This window comes from Schistocerca cancellata, chromosome 4 (assembly GCF_023864275.1).
Source record: "Schistocerca cancellata isolate TAMUIC-IGC-003103 chromosome 4, iqSchCanc2.1, whole genome shotgun sequence".
Lineage (NCBI taxonomy): Eukaryota > Metazoa > Arthropoda > Insecta > Orthoptera > Acrididae > Schistocerca > Schistocerca cancellata.
In genome coordinates this window covers 237,860,078-237,878,886 of record NC_064629.1, presented here as the reverse complement: position 1 = coordinate 237,878,886, position 18,809 = coordinate 237,860,078, and the positions used below count along the sequence as shown (strand labels likewise).

Genomic DNA, 18,809 nt, shown 5'->3' with positions numbered 1-18,809 from the left:
CATTACATCACACTAACCCTATGAGCATTAAAAGATTCTCCTGAACACTAACAAAGATATATATTCTTCTACTCATTCACAGACCAGTCTTGGTATTGTTGACTCCATAACAAACTGACTCATGTTTGTATTGTCACAAACGAGGCACACCTTATTACGTGTCTCGCATAGAGACCATTGCTCAGAAAATTAGATACACAGTTTATTGGGAAAGTGTGACTTCTGAGCCTATTAGGACAATGAAATTGCTAGCATCATAGGATTTCGGCAGTCAGGTAAGACCATACATGAGTCGAGCTGTGCATCAGTTACTCAGTCAACCTTGTACATACGTACAATGAATACTTCCTTCCTCTTGGAATGTTTTCCAAAGCATTGGAATAACACTTCATAATACGCTCAATGATGTTGAGACTGTGGTCTGTGTCAGACATGCTCCCAAGCATTTGTGGCTTCTACCCTGCAAAATAATGTCCAAACGGCATCTTTGTGGCACTGCACTGTGCACTGTACACAAGTGTGACATTATGATCATAATGTACTGCTTTTTGTTACCCTTTTAATCATGTGTCTACATGAAGCAAGAAGAGCTCAATTCCAGTTTCCAAGGAAATCTTGAATTCATTTACAGTGACTGCTCACTTTTCCTCTTTCCGTTTTCCTCTTTTCTAAATTTAGTACAAAATATGGACATTACTTACACTCTGGTTCTGAAAGTTACGTGAAAGTCAGTCTGTCAAGGGTTGATATTTTAAAAATGCATGCTGGACTTGACCTTTAATCTAAACTTTTCATTTTCCACTAACTAAGCCACAGAAGCTTGCCTCTAGCACCTGCACTAAGGTTTGTACTAACTCTAGCGAATTACTGATGGAGTTACCTGTTGAATCCAGCACAGAGCACAACTCTGTAAGAAGCACCCTAATGGAATCAAAGTCTTGACCATTTCACTACCAGAGAGAGACGAATATGTACCACAAGGTAGTTACAAATTATTGCTAGAACAGAATTCCATAGTACTATGTAAAGATGGATTCAATATTAAAACTATTTGTAGTGTCAACATCGCAGATGACGTCAACAACACATACACAAATTTTATCAGTGTCACAAAAGATGGTAAAGGAATGCCTTTTCTAAAAAAAAAAAGGTTCTGATGATTTCTGTTTTAGATTCGCAGAATATCTCACTCCTCTTGCTGAGCAGATTATAATGAGGGTTAAGGCCAATGCCTACACAAAAACAAGAGTATGTCTGGTTGAAGAACTGCACCTCCAAAACTTTTATTAAATGTTGGAGATCACTAACTAGTTGTAGGCAGTACCAGATGGAGATGTGTGAGGTATTCCAAACAACAAATGGAGACAAGATTGAGAACCATATGCACAATGTCCAGCAACTATTTTGCATTATTATATACATGACTTTTTTTACATTGCATTTTGTTTACCATACTTTGTGGATTATATTTTGCCATAAGTGAGAGTTGATATTTCTCAAAATATTACCACTAGACTGCATATATTTCGAACAAAAATATCCCAACTTCCCCCAAGGACTCAGTACCACTGCAGCCCTGAAATTATGTACAATATTAGGTCATACCAAGAAGTAGCTACAGTAGAAAAGTACTCAACAGAAAAATAAAATTGACAATGAAATGGTTAATAATCCATTATTAAAAAGATAACCCTCAATTTAAATATCGTCCAAAATAGTAAACCCCATTACAGGAAGAGTGGAGTGTACCAAAAAGAAGACTCCACAATATTCTATTCCTCGTGAACACTTTCTCCTGCATGCACTAGATCTCCTGGTGATTTTGAACAGGCTTGTGGAAGCTGAGATTGGATGACGCAAAGAACTGGAACTTTCTAAAAATAAAACTCAACAAAAATATTTTATGGACAGGAACCGATTGATTTTAGCTTGTCTTTTAAAAGACTATAACGCAAATTATCAGTGTGTTGTTTACGATTTTGTCAGCATAATAAATGTTTATGAGGGTCTAATAGTGCCAATTAAACTTTGCAATACTTTGGCAGAGCATCTGCTCTACTGATGTTAACTGTTGGTGGAAGATTCCCAATATGGCAGAGGTTCCCAAGCTTTCTGAATCTACAACTCCTGCCCACACTTACACTTGACTGAGTACATTGTGTGTGTGTGTGGGGGGGGGGGGGTCAGTCATTAAAAATTATCAGTTGTTTGGCACATATGTTCATAGATGTAGTCAGAAACATTTTCTAGCTAATATGTGGAGCAACAAAATAACATATTTGTAGACTTCGGGGAGACAAGTCTGCCCCAGAGCGAATCTGTCACACAGATTATCGATGAGGGCTGGTGAGCCGGCCACCCTGGGTGCAGTTTTTAGGCAGTTTTCCACATCCAACTAGGTAAACATTAAGTTGGTAGCCCTGTCTCACCTCATATCACGCTACACAAACATTTAGAAAACATTCTCACACTTGAACACAAAATGTACTCTAGATGCAGACACATGGGGTACACAAATTCTGCCCTGGGGGGAGTGGTAGTGTCAGAATGAACTTCCTGTATCCAACTGTACTGACATTACCGAAACCTGTGTAACAATGCTGACCCTGTGTAGAAACGGGGAAAATGGCGAAGAAAAATAATGAAATAGACCGGAAATCCAATATCATGAATTTTTAACACCACTAGATGATCAGGAAAGCAATTTTTCAAATACACTGAAAACAATGGACAAGAGTAGGGAACATATCCAAAATGTCATTTTGAACACAGATGTTTTTCCCCCAAAAGCGACACAGTTACGTGCTGAGGTTGTAGTAAGATAGATCATTTTAATCAAAAATCAATATTCTTGAAACTGTTACAGGGTGGTCTTCCCCTCATGAAAAAGAACACACATTGCCTGAACACAAACACACTTTAATACCTTGCCTTTTGAAAAGGTATCTAAAATCGGAGGAGAAGGAGGTGATGTATTTAACACCCACTTGCTCAAACAGGATCTTAAACACTCCCAGTTTCAGAAGCTTTGTTTCGTGTTCACAAACCTCTCCCTAGTCTGTATCCCTTCATGTATGGATTAACCGAGTTCTTTTGCTGAAAAAGCCTTCCAATTCATCATACAGCGAGTGCTTAAAAGTTTCCTGAGCCACAGCTTTGTCGTTTAGTTGTAACCAGTACAAACCAAAGATACTGTGTGACCACTATCTACACAAATTCCAATATATTTATCCCAAAATATTGGACTTTCTGTATTGAAAGTACATAAAACTGTTTCAGCAGTTGTTTTTGGGGTAGACCAACAGAACGAAAACTGTCTTCACACACAGCTCTCATAAGTAAAACAAATGTCTTATCAAAAGAATGTAATTAAGAACATGTCACCTCATGTACTTTAAAGCGACAGCAACTGTTGCTTAACTTCTAAGTCAACAGCTGACATAAATCTTCTGAAAACAATGAAAATCTTGCACTGACTGTCATAGGAGAATGGTATATTCATTTTACTGTTGGAAGAAGTGTTATTAAACATTGTCAATATTGTGTCAATAGCTGCATGAAAGGTAATAGTTTTCCCTGTTACATGGAGTTCTTTGCATTTAGCAATTCTGTAAGAAACAGGGTAAGAGATTAACAGTGTCTTATATGACCTTTACTGAAGGTTTTTTGTGTGCACTTAACTGTAAGCAGTTTTGCTATAAAAACAACTTTTGAATTATTTGTGAATCTTGTTTGTTTATGTGATGATTTTATTTTGATGATACAAACATTTGCTGTGAATTTATTAAAAGTTGGTTTGGAAACAGAGTGTTCTACTGCATGGGCATCTGAAAGTTGGTTTTAAAACTGCTTTTTAAGTACAGTAGGGCAGTGTCTGAATTTTACAGTGTCTGTAGAGATTGATGCAATGTTCATACATGCATGTCCAAAGGAAGATTGCAGTGAACTACACAAACACCGTAAAATACAGACACTGCCCTACTGTATTTCGTGCCAAGCAAGGCAATATGATGAGCAAAATAATGTCTATCTGTGTGTGAAACTCACACTATTTGTGTGTGAGCATTATGGGTAGGAAATATGGAAGTTTGGGTCGGTCCTGGAGGCATGCTCGGATGGTCAAGGCACTCAAATCGATTGCTCGCTTAAAGTGGGAAATTTGAGTTCAAGTTCTGGTACAACATAAATTTTCACATGTTACTAGTAAATCGTATAGCTGTTGTACAATCTCATTCGCAGTTTGTAAACGAACTCATACTCTACAAGTATCATAAGAATGTTTTGGTAGTGTTATTCTAGAGCAGATGCTCATTTTATTATAATATCCTTGAGTAACGAAGATATTCAAAGATGAAACAACGTTCCAATGTCCCCTTCTAAGCACACATTCACAAATTCTCATGTGACGTACATTTCACCAACAACATTCCGTTTCTCACAATTCTACTGATTAATTATCTTTAAAAGAATTCTAAATAAACAGAAAAGCATGTCTAACTTTCAGCAATTAATATTCCCGAATACTTTTTACATATACGTGCTATAAAACAACCAAAGATGGTTTGGAGCTGCACACCTGATGTGGTTTGATGACTCTGGCAATCTGCGGTGCCAGGAAAATATCTGGCTCAGTAGAAGGATGCCCCACATTCACAAGAACACGGCCTTGTTCATCAGGAACATTGTAAAGGTCATTTGTATGCATTCCTGAGTTAGTAGGATCATCCACAGGATCTGCTTCATCTCCACTGGAAGGTTCTGATAGTAATATGCAATCATCATCATCACTGCTGCTGCTGATTGTAACAACATCTGAAAATAAGATCTTTTGATTAATTTCTCATTACTTGCGGAACAAAAGGATTACTGCACAAAAAATGTGCAAGTCACTTGGTAATCAGAGAGTAACAACTACCTTTCCTTCAAAATTTACAGAATTAGCTTGAAACATAAATCTACACATAGCCATTAACACAATATAGAAGAACTTGTTCTGTGAACAGTATACTCAGAAACATTCATTTTAAGCACCAATATATGTTGATATTTACCAGACTTAGGTTTTGCATTAATTACATTTGTACTCAATCCCGAGTTGTCAAAAACATTTCTGTAATATCTCAAACAGGTGGTGAGTAGTAACTGGAGAACAAGAGGGAAGCAGCAACCTAATGTGGACAACAGGTAGAAAAATTTAAGCACTGGTCAAATAATAATCTTTATTCACCCACCTGTAGCAGGTGGGATCAGTATTGTGGCATCCAGTGCTCAAACCCTAATAGTCGGAAAGCCCAAGACAAAGAAAGACTCTAGCTAAAACTTTATGTATTATTAGCAATATATATTGTTGATAGAAGAAGTCAGTAAGTATCTAACTGGGTGCAACACCATTAGAAACATTACAAAGATGTCAGAAAATGTATATGGTGCACCTATTTTACACACTTCAAAACCTTTGTCTTTCGTTTCATTTCTCATCATATTATTCCCAAAAAATTAGAAAAAAAAATTATTTTGGACCTGAAGAGTTAGAAATGCTGGAAATGAAAATGAGTGCACAATGCATGATGCATGATGCACGATAAAAACAAATGTATATTATTAATATAATTTTAGATTTATATTTGATGATGAACAACGGTTTCAAATATTGAAATTTGTTCCTGAAATTCAACGTAACTGTAACATGTATAGATGTACTGCTTAAAACAACATATGAAAACAGCCCCGGACTGGGACTCGAACCCGGATTTCCCATTATCGCAAATGGTTGCTTTACCACTTAGGCTATCTGAGCATGTGATAAGCAAGAAATTCAGATTAAATTCAGATTCAAGTTCCGGTACCACACTAATGTTCATCTGTCGCTTTAGGTAGTAAATTGATACTATTACAGTTTAGTTGACTTTCAGAAATAAATTTTAATATAATTTTATCTTTTAATATTTACAATGTAATATTGCTATTAACAATAACATTAATACCTGTACCTTTGTCTGCGTGTTTGCAAGACAGGGCAAAGTGTAAAACAGAGAAATACGGTCTTGTAAAGTGCTTAGAAAGGGCATCAACAAAAACATCACCACCCACTTTGGTGTTACTTTAATTGACGGTTTTTTCATTTACATTACATGAAAAATGTGCAACAAACTTTCAGCTCTATTTCTCAACTAGTTTTACAAATCATAATGTCATATTAGGTAAATGGTATCACTATCATTTTTATTGGCACAAAATGCCTTCCACAGAAGATATGGAGCACTGTCTTCACAAAACAGATGAATTACAAGACTGCCATAACAGCAGAGCTGATCAAAATTCACACACTTTATGGAAGACTTCTTGTGAATTGGTATTTAATAAACTGAATCCCAAGTTTGATGATGTGGAAAGTGTAATTCCTTATATTTTACGGTTATACAAATGAATATTCAATGGAACAATATACTAGTCACATTAACACACATTTAACTCTGTTATGTGTATATAATCTTCTCCATACACTGATTTAAAGAAAAACTTTAACACTATTTTAAAATTACTCTTCAGTAAATGCCACTTCCCTTTCAGTGTCTGCAAATACCTATAACTTTTTCATTGTAAGAAATTTAATTTCTTCCGTTTTTTGTTCTCTTTTTTATATCGTGTTCCAGTGACTCCACACAATGAGAATGAGCATTTTTCACTGCATGTATCAATCATTGCATTATTTCAACTTTTGCTATCCCTCCGGAGGAAATAATAGCACCAAGACATGATGCTGTTGAAAAAGAAAACATGCTGATTGTTCATGTTCTATGATGCATTCTGAATTCACAAAAAAAGCCCGTCCCAATGATGCACGCTCATGAGCAACTACAGATATATCTAGCCAAAGATCTGAAATCAGAAAATTCCTCTTCTCCAAATGAGCTTAAAAGTTTGATCCAGTGATGATCCAGTCTACTTTCCTTTCGTTTGTGCAGGGGCATTTCTTCTTTTGTTCTTGGTAGTGAAAAAACTCTTTGCTTAGCATTAGCAGCCTGCATTCCAGAAAGCCATTTTTCCTCAAACAGAAGTCGAAGATGTAAGTTAAATGAGTGTTTGCTTCTGCTGATTTGAATGCCATCAAATTTGGATCTAAAAATGAGACTGCCTTCATCAGACGAAATTTTAATGGTGACTTCTACATTAACTTCTGTAATGGTATCTTCATATAGGTCAAACGGTTAATTCGGAACTGCAGCATATGTAAATTAGTGATGCCTTTAACCTTATTTTACTTTTTGAAGGAATGAAATTATCTTTCTGTGTCAGGTCAGTTGACAGGAAAGAAGATATGCTGTTCAAAACACTTTCTTTTATGATACATTCCATAAAAATCTTCACAACATTTGCCAATACACCATAAAGAAATGAAGCTAATGACAAATCTGTTTGGAATTCTCTTAAAAATGGTTCAAGGTGTGAAGCAACAGATATAAAAAGTGTGAATTTTGTGGCAAGTAATTTAACTTGGATGTGCTCGGAAACTAGTATAAAACTATGACTAGTCTCTAACACTTTTTGATTCTGAACATCTGTAACAGACACTGATAAATTTGACAAGATAGAAATAGCTCACTCAGCTACATTTACATTTCCAGCCACTTCACTGAGCACAACCTAAATGGAAACGTTTTGGAACCAGTAGAGTTAATTTAATCAGTTCTTCTTGCTGACAGATCCTAGAATAAATAATATGATACTCATAAAAACTCTGTTGTATTCCAAGCAGTGTTTTGAAAGCCTTCTTTAAAAGTATTATGTAGTGTGTGTAATCCACAGGTACCAATGGTTAAAAGCACTGTAACCTGAGATATCTCACACAGACCCATTTTTTTCCAGTATTCCAAAGTCACTTTACCAAGTACACAAAAAAAAAAAAAAAACTGAAATTCGAAACTTATCTTTCAACATAGACTGAAAAGAAAATGGTGATGTGAAATAATGAAGCACAGACCACTAAGAAAAGTTTTGCAAAGTGCATAAATTGGGCATACTGTCATGTCACCTGGTTCAAAAAATTAACAGATGCCAGCCACACTGCAGAGCAAATACTTTGCTTCACATGATGTGATATGGTTGGAAGGCTCACATGCACAGAGTATTTTCATTTGCCACTCAGAAAAATCTGTCTTGATGAGCCATGTAACGTGAACATTGTTTAGCATCTTTTACACGAGATCTATATGAAATTACAAAAGCACGTTTTCTAAAACTACAAACTAAAATCCCAGAAATATGTGAAAAAGCCCTGATTTACAATTCTTTGGTATTTCCCAGTTTTCCTGGTTTCCAGGTTGAGTGACCACCCCACAAATACTTCATTTTGGAAGGAGAATATTGATGCTGATCAACTACATGCTGGTGAGTCCTCAATCACATAATATGTTCCTAAAATAATCTTAATGCATTTCAATCAAATAAGCTGTCAAAAGGACAAAGGCTTCTGAAATCAAAGTAAAAATGTAATTGACGATTTGTATAACCTTATTAATATATATTCTTTTCTGAAATGCACAGATCTAGTTTATAAACAAATGTTGACACAACACTCACCTTTACCTTTCGGTTTGCCAGAGACCTTGCGTATAGCTGTCTCCTCACGATCTGAATCATCATCAGCCTCTGTGTCAGTTCCTGACTGCTGCCGGCCCGACACGACAGGTGCAATAGACACTGAGGGTGTCATCATATGTACGGGTGCACGTGAGCTGCTGCGAGACATTGCACGAGATCCTGCTGCCGTTGCTTCTTTGTGCACTCGCAGCAATTCATAAACCTGAAGTCATTGCTCTGATTAATGAAACCCTTGTAGACGTCGAGATGACTAGATTTAGAGGACAGTAAGACTACACAATGCATATCAAAGTCTAGACTCAGTCACATAACTGGTAGATTATTATTTTACTAATGTAGCTTACTGAACATAAACAACCAACCTTCTTCGTTGCAGTAGCAGTTTGTGAGCTACTGGCAGATCCAGAACTGGAGGTGGAGAGAATGGAGCCCGATCCAGACTGTTGGGAAGCAAGCTTGACCAGGACAGTACTAGGAAGCCGCAATTGTGTGCTGCCACTGCTGCTGCTGGTTGTCGTACTTGTACTTGAACTGGACGATGTTTGTCTCAACAGTGATGTGTTGCCTTGAAGTAGTGAAATAACTCTTGTCTGAGTCTTATTGTTTTGGCGATTAAGCACAATTTGGCGCTGAACCTTCGGGTAATGAAATTCAAGATTAAGGCTAAGTTACTCGAGAAATGGAACAGAATTTAAAAACTAGCCCCTACTTCAAAAACAAAGTGAACAATCAATCCTCATAATACAGAAGTGAAAAAAAAATCATTTATGAACCAATGAATCTAAAGGTTACCACACTTTTAACACACTTTCCCTGAAGTGGTTAGAAACCACATATGAACCATAACTGAACTTTTAACACCTAGTCATCACAAAATGGAAAAAAAAGTCATGAACTATATTCAAAAATACATACAAAACAAAGATTTATCACTTTTTAGTTTTCTGCAGTGTCGTGGTACTTTTCTGTGGGAAGAATTATGTATTTCTTACATAACCTACATTAAGAATATTGATCATTCCCAAGTAATCAATAATGACCACACAAATCTATCAAACAATGTGAATTCTTTCCTTCAGATATTTTTAAGCAACTCTATCCTAATAACAATCCTACAATCCACACGGTATTACAGAAACTGTCAGAATTTGTCCTGTATGTAGCCTCTTCTGCAGACATTCTTTTCACCTCCAATCTTGTTTCCTTAGTTTGAACTGCACTTCAACAATTATCATTAATATTATTAGTTAATGCTACAATTTTGTTTTAGAAATACAAGCACAATCTCAATCCTACACTTATGTTTGCATACAAAACACTACAAATATATATGCAGTAGTTTGTTCAACAATATGCAAAACTTGGTCAACTACCAAAAGTATCGCACTTTCCCATATCCCATTTAGTAGGAACATTTTCATACTAAGGAAGCTCAATGTTATTATTAATGCCTGAAAAAATATTATCAGTGACCCTCAAACCTGAGTTGAGCAAGGACAGTAATCACTATGAGGCCTGATATGGTTTCCACTAACAGTGATCCATTCACAACCTAATTAAAAAGTATGAGAGAGACTCACCATTATCCATTTTTCCCAACCAGGTTGAAGACAGAAATTTGCTACTGTTGGTGACATCAGTTTTCTGAGAAATTGGTAAGGGTCTAAGGTATATTTTTGTGTATAATGTATCATTCCTACCTCAGGAGAGATCCTCACAGGTAATGGATGTGTAGTTAGCTGAGTCACCAACATAAACCTGCTCAGCTATCCTTACTGTTTCGACTAGCTCAGCATGTTTAGGTTGGAGAATCAAATAACGACATGTCCATAACCTCTGACGATATCTGCTGCAGTATGAGATCCACCATTAAGCACAAAAGATGGCTTACACCAATGCCTAATTACAAGAATACCAATTTCACGTAAGCAAAGGCCATGAAAGTCTACAGTATATGATTTGCTGCTGTTCCTAGAGCAGAACGTGCGGAGTTTGTTGATAGTAATGCTTTATACTGTTTTGCTAGTAGTACATACCAGAAATAAAGGGATTCTGTGACAGGAAATCTGATGGGAGTTTATTTTTCTATGTGTTAGCAGTTTGTTGCTATTTGTTGTGTATCTTCACTCATGTATGAAGGATGTCAGAGAAAGTACATCAGTTCACCATCACAAACTGCCTCATGCAACAGATGCAACTGACTACCATGTTATCCATGAATGGTCTGATAGCCTCCCCCAAAAAACTAAATTTGCAGCATAATGAGTGATTATAAGAACTGAAGAAAAAAGCAGCTGAGGTAATTGCAGAAAATATAAAGACTGGTAATCAGCAAGAACAAGTAGAAGTATATCATCAAATTTAATGATACGCCAATGGGCAGATCACCAAATCCAGCTACCTCGGTACACTCACTGGCTCAGTTGGGGAAATGGAGGTTGAGAGCACTGTAAGAGTAGGAGTGGTAGCCCATCTATTAAGTGACAATAGAAAAGAGTTTGCACAAAACTAATGAAGAGGGGAGGGGGGTCAAGGAAACTAAAGAATTAAGACAACTGTAGAAGATCGAAGAAGATGTAACTCACATGAGACTGAAGTGGTGAATGTCAATGGTGACAGAAAGCTTCTGCAAATGCAGACAGTAAAAACTGAAATTCTTTGTAACCTGTGAGGTACAAAAAAAAAAAGAGGGTTAATAAACACTGTAATAAATATGTAAGTAAGTAATGCAAAAATAATTACCTCTCTAATAATACGCTGCTGTTCTTGTACTCTCCGTAACCTCTCCATTTCCTGGCGTTGAGCTGCTAAAGTCTCTTCATCAAGTTGACTTTCACTCATCACTTCACGGATATTTCGTCTCATATTTGAAAATTTTCTTTCAACTGCTGTTTTATTCTGCTCACTCTGCGTATCTTCACTTTCTGATGAGGAGGCAGATGAAGATGATGATGAAGATGATGATCTGCTTCTCGATTTACTGATGTCTTTGTTACTGCTATCCACACCTATCACAAAGACAAAGCATTTTTTACCAATGTAAGTTTATTGTAGTCAGCATTTGTCCTAATAAATTTAACATGTAAAGTAGGTGCAAAACTTCTTGAAACCTATGCCTCCACTTTATTTCCACACAAAATATTTCTCACTTTTATACAATTAATCACTAAAGTATGATGCACTTCAGCATGCAAATAAGTACATACATATTTCCTCAACTATTAGAAACCAATCCATAGAAAGAAAACACTATATTTTAATTTCCTAGACATTGGTGTTATTTTCTGTTAGTATAGTCAAAAACCAACTATTATTCATGTGAAAGAGCTTTCCAATTTCAGATACATACAACACAAATGCTTCAATTGTTTGAATAAATTTAAGCAAATAACTGAAGTGGTCTGTGAAGCTTTTGCTTTCTCATCTTTCAAAAGATTTTAAATATTCTTACTCAAGCATCTACAATTATAGATAAATGAGTATGATACAGATTGAAAAATGTAAGTAAACTTTATTATTTCAGACATAATTGCCATAACTGTTAATACATTTGTCCAACTGTGAGGCAAGGTGCTCAATGTCTCCATAGAAAAATGTTTGCAATTACTTATAGAACCACAATTTTACCCTGGAATGCACTACTTCATCTGAAGCAAATTGATGGCCACAAATGTCTCTATTCAGGGAACCAAAAATGTGAATGTCACACGGGGAGAGAGAGGCACAGTGTGGAGGACGTGTAAGGACTCCCCAGTGAAACTTTTGCAGCGCAGACAAAACAACCTTTGCAGCATGTGGATGGGGATTATTCTACAACAGAATGATGCTGTCCGTCAACATTCCAGGGCCTTTGGACCTGATGGTGTGCTTTAATTTTTGCAAAGTGTTCATGTTCTGCTGTGCATTAACTGTGGTGCCATGTTGCAGGAAGTCAATGAGCAGTAGGTCCTTGCAGTCAAAAAAAAAAAAAATATCATAATGATTTTGCCAGAGCTGGCGTGCCTCTTGTTCCAACGATGCTGCAGAATTTTCGCTTAGAAGCCTTTACACGTCCTCTATATAATATCACTCTCCCCCTATGCAATTTCCATATTTTTGGAGCCATGAACACACACATTTGTGCTCACTGATTTACTTCAGACAAAGAGGAGCACCCATGGGTACAATTGTGGTTCTGTAGGCACCCACAAACATTTTCCTGTGAAGGCACTGACTGTCTTGTCTTACAATGGGATAAACTTATTAACAATTGTGGAGATTATTTTTGAAATTATTAACAGTTTACTTACTACTTTTCCGCCCGTCTCATTTTAATTCAAATGCTCCTGAAATGACATTCCACTCATCAGACATTGTATCTCATAGAAACACAAAAACACCTCAAATTGAAAGTACACTAAGTATTACACTCCCATTTGAAAATCCCTTTCCCTTTTAAGTTAAATTAAAGTTAAATTATGGGGGTAAAATTCGCATTAACTTGACAAACCACAAACGTAATGATGATCAACTATGGGAATGCAATGCATATAAATTTTACTGTCATACCACAAATGTTACTGGAATCTTTTAAATACCACAAGCCACTTAAAACATACAACAATGAAGTTTTTCCAATCATTACAATAGAAATGCATTAAAATCAAAAAAGTAACAAGCACAAAAGAGAGAGAATTCCTTCAACAAAAGATAAATGGTGGCACCATTTTTCATGTGGCACTAAGCAGAAGAAAAATACTGAGTTATTAGCACATATAATAACAAGAAATAAGAGATAGCTTTCGCATCTGAGAGACAGCACTTTCCAAGCAGATTCATTCAAACAATCCAAAGGAAGCGCGATTCCTCTTTGAAAGAAATTGTTAATGAAATTTTAAAACAGCCGATTCTTGGGCACTGTTTGACTATCTGGGTCACTAACCAAATTGCAATGAAGGAAATGGCAGGCAAAATTTAGATAAGAACTGTGTGTTTCATTATGGGTTTGTTTATGATGTGTGGAAGCATTGAAGAAGTTCTCAAAGACCTTCAAAGTGGGACACTACAGTAAGCACAAAACATGAAATGAATTAGGGCTTACACAGGGGCTTACGAACAGACATTTATCCCCCAGATCATCCAGAAAAGGAACTGGAAGGAGAAAAATAATACCACCACGCCGTCAATGTTCCTCCATATACTGCATGATGGCTACAGACAATCCCACACACGATGGGCAGAAATCAAGAACACAGCAAATTTTATCACAGCTATTTTATAGGACAACGAGTATGAAACACAATCTCATCAAATCATGTAACCTTCAGTTACAGCATCTACAGTCAACCAGTCAATTTTATTAAAGCTGCTACTATCACATTCATGTTTCATAGTCACCAATATAAAGACAACAGGGACAAATTTGTATACAGAGGAGAAACTGATATCAGGGGTGCAAAATATCCACCACCTCAGTACTACAAAACAAAATATGCAAGCAGTTTTATAATCCTGAGCCACCTTCTTGTTACTGCACACAGACGTTACTATTCCACATAAGTATCCCTGAGGTACTATCATATCATTGGGGTACAAATTATCATGGTTGCACAAGTAATGCCAGTGAGTTGTATAAGCATAAAAGAAGTCCACATTGACCAGTAAGTTGCAATACTTGTTGTTAAAAGCTAATGGCAGTTAGCTGGAGTGCAGTAAGTTGGTCCAATTGTTATGAAGATAGTGGATCTGCTAGCTACACGAATTGAGACAACAATGTCGGAGGTATTAACAGTATACACAAAAGCTTATAAACTGAGACGTTCTCAGTGATCAAAACTGCCAGGCACTGAAGTAGGAAGGAAGATAGATTAAGGTTTAAAAGTCCCATCAATGAGAAGTTTATTAGAGACAGAATAAAAGCTCAAGTAGGATCGGGAAAGCAATCCGTTGTGTTCTTTTTCAAAGGAATCATACCAGCATTCAACTCGATCGGTTCATGTAAAGCACAGAGAATCTAAATCCATCAAGCCAAACAAGTAGTCAAACTCTGCTCCAGCCAAATGTGAGTACAGTACCTTAACAACCAACACAGTAAGTGCTGATGAAGATTGTCACAAGAAACCATAGCTACAAAGCAATATCAGTGGAATCTTATCTCAGTCTGCATCTTTAAAAACCTGCCTGTGTTTTCACTAAATAGCCAGTATAACTTTCTCACCAATGTGTAAACCAACACAATAAAACTGATAGCAGAAGCACAAGATTTTTGCTGTAGTGTTAACAAGAACAGGAAATAGTTACTAATTGTCAACCTGGGCCCTCAGAATGTAAGACTTTACTATAAACATTTGTAGTTCAGGATTTAATGTGTTTCAGAGTGCAGCAGCAGCAGCCAGATATTTGTGACACAGCTCTACTATTTGCACATCTGGTGTTTTACACTTGTAAACAACAGACATGTTAAGAAACAACAAACAGAAGCAAGGATCAATCCTATATCCAAAGTGTCACATTCATTCAACAAATTACAGACATTCATATTTTTTCAAGAGAAGCTAAAATAAGGATATATAAAATGTAATCAGACCAGTGTTATGATATGGGGCAGAAATACGCAGAATAGATAAGTAAACAGAGAGAAAGATACAAGTTTTTGAAAATACAATCTTGTGGAAGACATTTTGAGTGATCTGTGACAGAGGAGAATGGCGAAGTAGAAAGAACAGAGAACTTGGAGAGATACACAAGTATAACCAGATGTTATTGCAGAGGCCAAGGCAAGGAGAATGAGTTGGGCCAGCCATATCTATAAAGGAAAGGAGGGCTCAAGATTGAGAGAAGTGTTAAAGAACCACTGTGAAGGATGAAGTCATTTAGACAGACTAAAAATAACATGGAAAGGCCAGGTGACCCAGGATCTTCAGATACTAGGAGCAAAGGAAGAACATTGTGGACAAGCCTACCTGACAAGGACAAAAGCAGACTGTGGGTTGTCGAGCCAGAACAGCAATAGTATTCTCTTACACATCATATAGATTGAAGCAATTTTTACTCTTTTTTGGTCACTGAGCTGACGTACAAAATCGAGAGAAATTCCTTATTCTCTATGAAAACTGCAACACTGTGAAGAAAGTATGTAAATAATACGAATGCAACAGAAATCACAAATCACAGTATGACTCGCAAATAACTGGATTATGCAACATTAATGTGTGCATTAAATGAATTCACAACTGCAAACAGGCAAATGTATCAGCTGTAGAATGGAATGATGGGAATGAAAATCTGTGCTGGACCTGGACTAGAACCCAGATTTCCCACTTATCACGAGCAGTCGCCTTACCATTTGGCTATCCGTGCATGACTCATGGACAGACCCAAAATTCCATATGTCAACAACCATGCGACTACAACCTGTACTTGTACATCCAATATGTATATTCCTGTATAGGTTACATGTTCTACCTGAAAGTCACCTGCCTGGTATCGGCAAATAAATACGATATTGCAGTGCCTGTGTTATTCTGACAAGCATGCATGTCCAAAGGAATTTTGGATCATAATCAGAACAACACAGGAAATGCAATATTGTATTAACATGTGCATGTGCATTGAATAAAAGTCTTTCACTGCCTGGCAAAACAAATGATGGATGAGAGATCATCATGTCTTTTTGACAACAGATGAGACTATATTACCTGGGCATGGAGTTTTGGACTCTGTTGCATCAGTCTGTGTCAGCTAAAGTGGTACTATAGGAAATGTTTGGATCATAGCTGAAAAACTGAAAACTACAGTTACATCACACAACTTCAGCACAAAATGACTGGTATCCATCCAAATGGTACTGATAGAACGCACGACTCCACTGCATGTGTTGATACAATTCTGGAGCAGCACTTAAGGTATGCCACTGTCTGCCTGAAAGTTTCCTATCTGCTGTTGGAGTGGTGAATGGATAAATGCAATATCAACTACACCAAGAAAAGATCTCTCTACCTGAAATGTGTTCAACAATACAGAGTTAGCAAGATGATTAGCAATCATCTTGGATGTTGGGTATCACATTCATTTGGATTACATGATGAGTGACTACACGAAAGATACTATGAAGATGAGCACTGTCTCAATGTCTACTTCTTCTATGGTTGTATAAAATGAATGTTTAGCATGATCACCTCTGGACTATAGGTACTCCACAGTAGTAAACCTTAGAGCAATACATAATAAGAAATTAGGACCACCAGCCAAGAATGAAAAGGTGCCAAATGCAAGCACACAAGCATATTAATGCAACAGAAATACAGTAAAAAGAATGGTCAAGTACCATCCTGTGTGGAATGGAAGATAATAAGATTAGAGCAATTCAATGTGACTGAAGTACACAAGGGCAGTTGTCACATACTTTTAAAAAATAAATGCAACATATATGCAAAGGGCTAAAACTGGTAAGTAAATGAAACAAGATAATTAAAAGAGAGCAGGGAGGAGGAGGAAGAATTTTGAGACTGTATAGAATGTTTTACCTCCTATTTTAAGTAGTTAAATTTGACTATAATTTGTGTGCATAACAAATACAGAAAGCAAGTTGTCACAAGATAACACATAGTTAATTGATCTACTTTTGATACACCTCAGTCAGTGTCTCAATGGGTTAAGTTAATAATAACAAGAAATAAGAGCATGATAAATAGAATGGTCCAACGGAAAGGTATTCTGGGAATGAGAAAGTAACAAACATACAAAAATTAAAGTACATATGTACATCACAAAACAAGAAATACGTACTTTGAGAATAGCAACAATGAAAACTGGAAGACTGGGCAAGGAAATGAAATTATGGAGGCAGAAAGAAGTATGAACATTACATGAGCATCAGGTGACCTGTCACACTTGAGGCACTTTGATAAAAAGCCAGCTATATTAGTCACTTATTTACAGCTTCAGCACTGTGTAGCTTTTACCTTCTGCTAACAATAATATCTAACCTGATAATCTATTCATCTGTCAATATTTCTGTTAGACAAGCTGATAAAAGAACAAGAACAGAGACTGGAGAAAATTTATGCAGAGTGGAAAGACAGAAAGAGAGGAGTACCTTAAAACATACTTTCTCCAGTTGACTATTAAGAACACAGATTTTTTTTCTCAGGTGGTTGGGCATTTGAAAAAACTATGTAGCTGTGAGGGTGCTATAGAAGACAGCAGTCACATTTGGTGGAAATACACTCGGATATAAAGCGAATGGCACACACAAGACAATCAACCAATCGTGATCACTGAAAACTGTCATCATGTCACAAAGCAAGTGTCACAACATGAAAGTCTGTCTTCATCAAAAATCAGTGATGCAAGAAATGCAGAAACTGATTAGTCATCTAGTTATATTCATGTCAACATCAAGACTGAAAGAGTGTAAGAAACAGTGCACTGCAGAGATTATTAGAAAGTGTTATGGAGAACTTGGACTGTATGAAGAAGCCCTACTACTGTTGTTGGGAGGTAAGTAGGTCAGTTCATCACTCTGGCAACAACTTTTCCAATAAACAGAACAGTGATATCAGGAGCTTGCACAGTATGTTAGAATACATGATGCAAGAGGGCTCTTGGTTCTTGAATGTGGATGAACCCATCAGACTTGACTGACAAGATGACTGTGTTATTTCTGTCAAGCTTGTACAAGTCACACATTATTACTCCCTGCCGTTTTGGAATAAGGCAGTTCATCAACAAGTAATCCCGTATCAACCTGTACATCAACATGGACTGTAAATTCTTGATCTGCCATTAACACCATAAACACAGAGCAGCACTTGCGAGCAGTTGGTTTCACTGTCTGCACAGTGCTAGAATGACTGAATTTCTGAACAGAGATGTCCCGATGAGACTGCATCAAATGATGTGTAACAATGGTTAAAGCACTAGAATCTAACTCAGAAAGAGTGGACCACAGGAAATTCATTACAAGGCATGTTTTCTGAAGCACATGTCCATTTCCTTCCCATTCTTGCCTGGTTCAGTCCTGAATTGGTGACAAACCAAGGCTCTCTATGTACGATTAGCACAGCATTACGAAGGTGAGGCACGAATATGTAAATCCCAAAGCAAATGATTCGCATTCATATAATCTAGGACAACAACTTGTCCATGAAATACTGCAAAAAAAATGTAACTCGCCCTAAAATGTTCCTCTAACATGATAATACATACCCAGACAACAACCAAATGAG

General features: G+C 36.7%; 1 protein-coding gene across 1 annotated transcript in view; it reads right to left on the bottom strand.

Moving 5' to 3' along the window:
• LOC126184039 (uncharacterized) overlaps positions 1-18,809 on the bottom strand; it is a 497,397-nt gene that overhangs the window by 158,338 nt on the left and 320,250 nt on the right. The window contains exons 4-7 of the mRNA XM_049926396.1: positions 11,344-11,609; positions 8,964-9,236; positions 8,581-8,803; positions 4,577-4,812 (exon numbers count right to left, since the gene is read on the bottom strand). Of these exons, the coding sequence (XP_049782353.1) occupies positions 4,577-4,812; positions 8,581-8,803; positions 8,964-9,236; positions 11,344-11,609 (998 nt within the window). The remainder of the gene's footprint in view (positions 1-4,576; positions 4,813-8,580; positions 8,804-8,963; positions 9,237-11,343; positions 11,610-18,809) is intronic.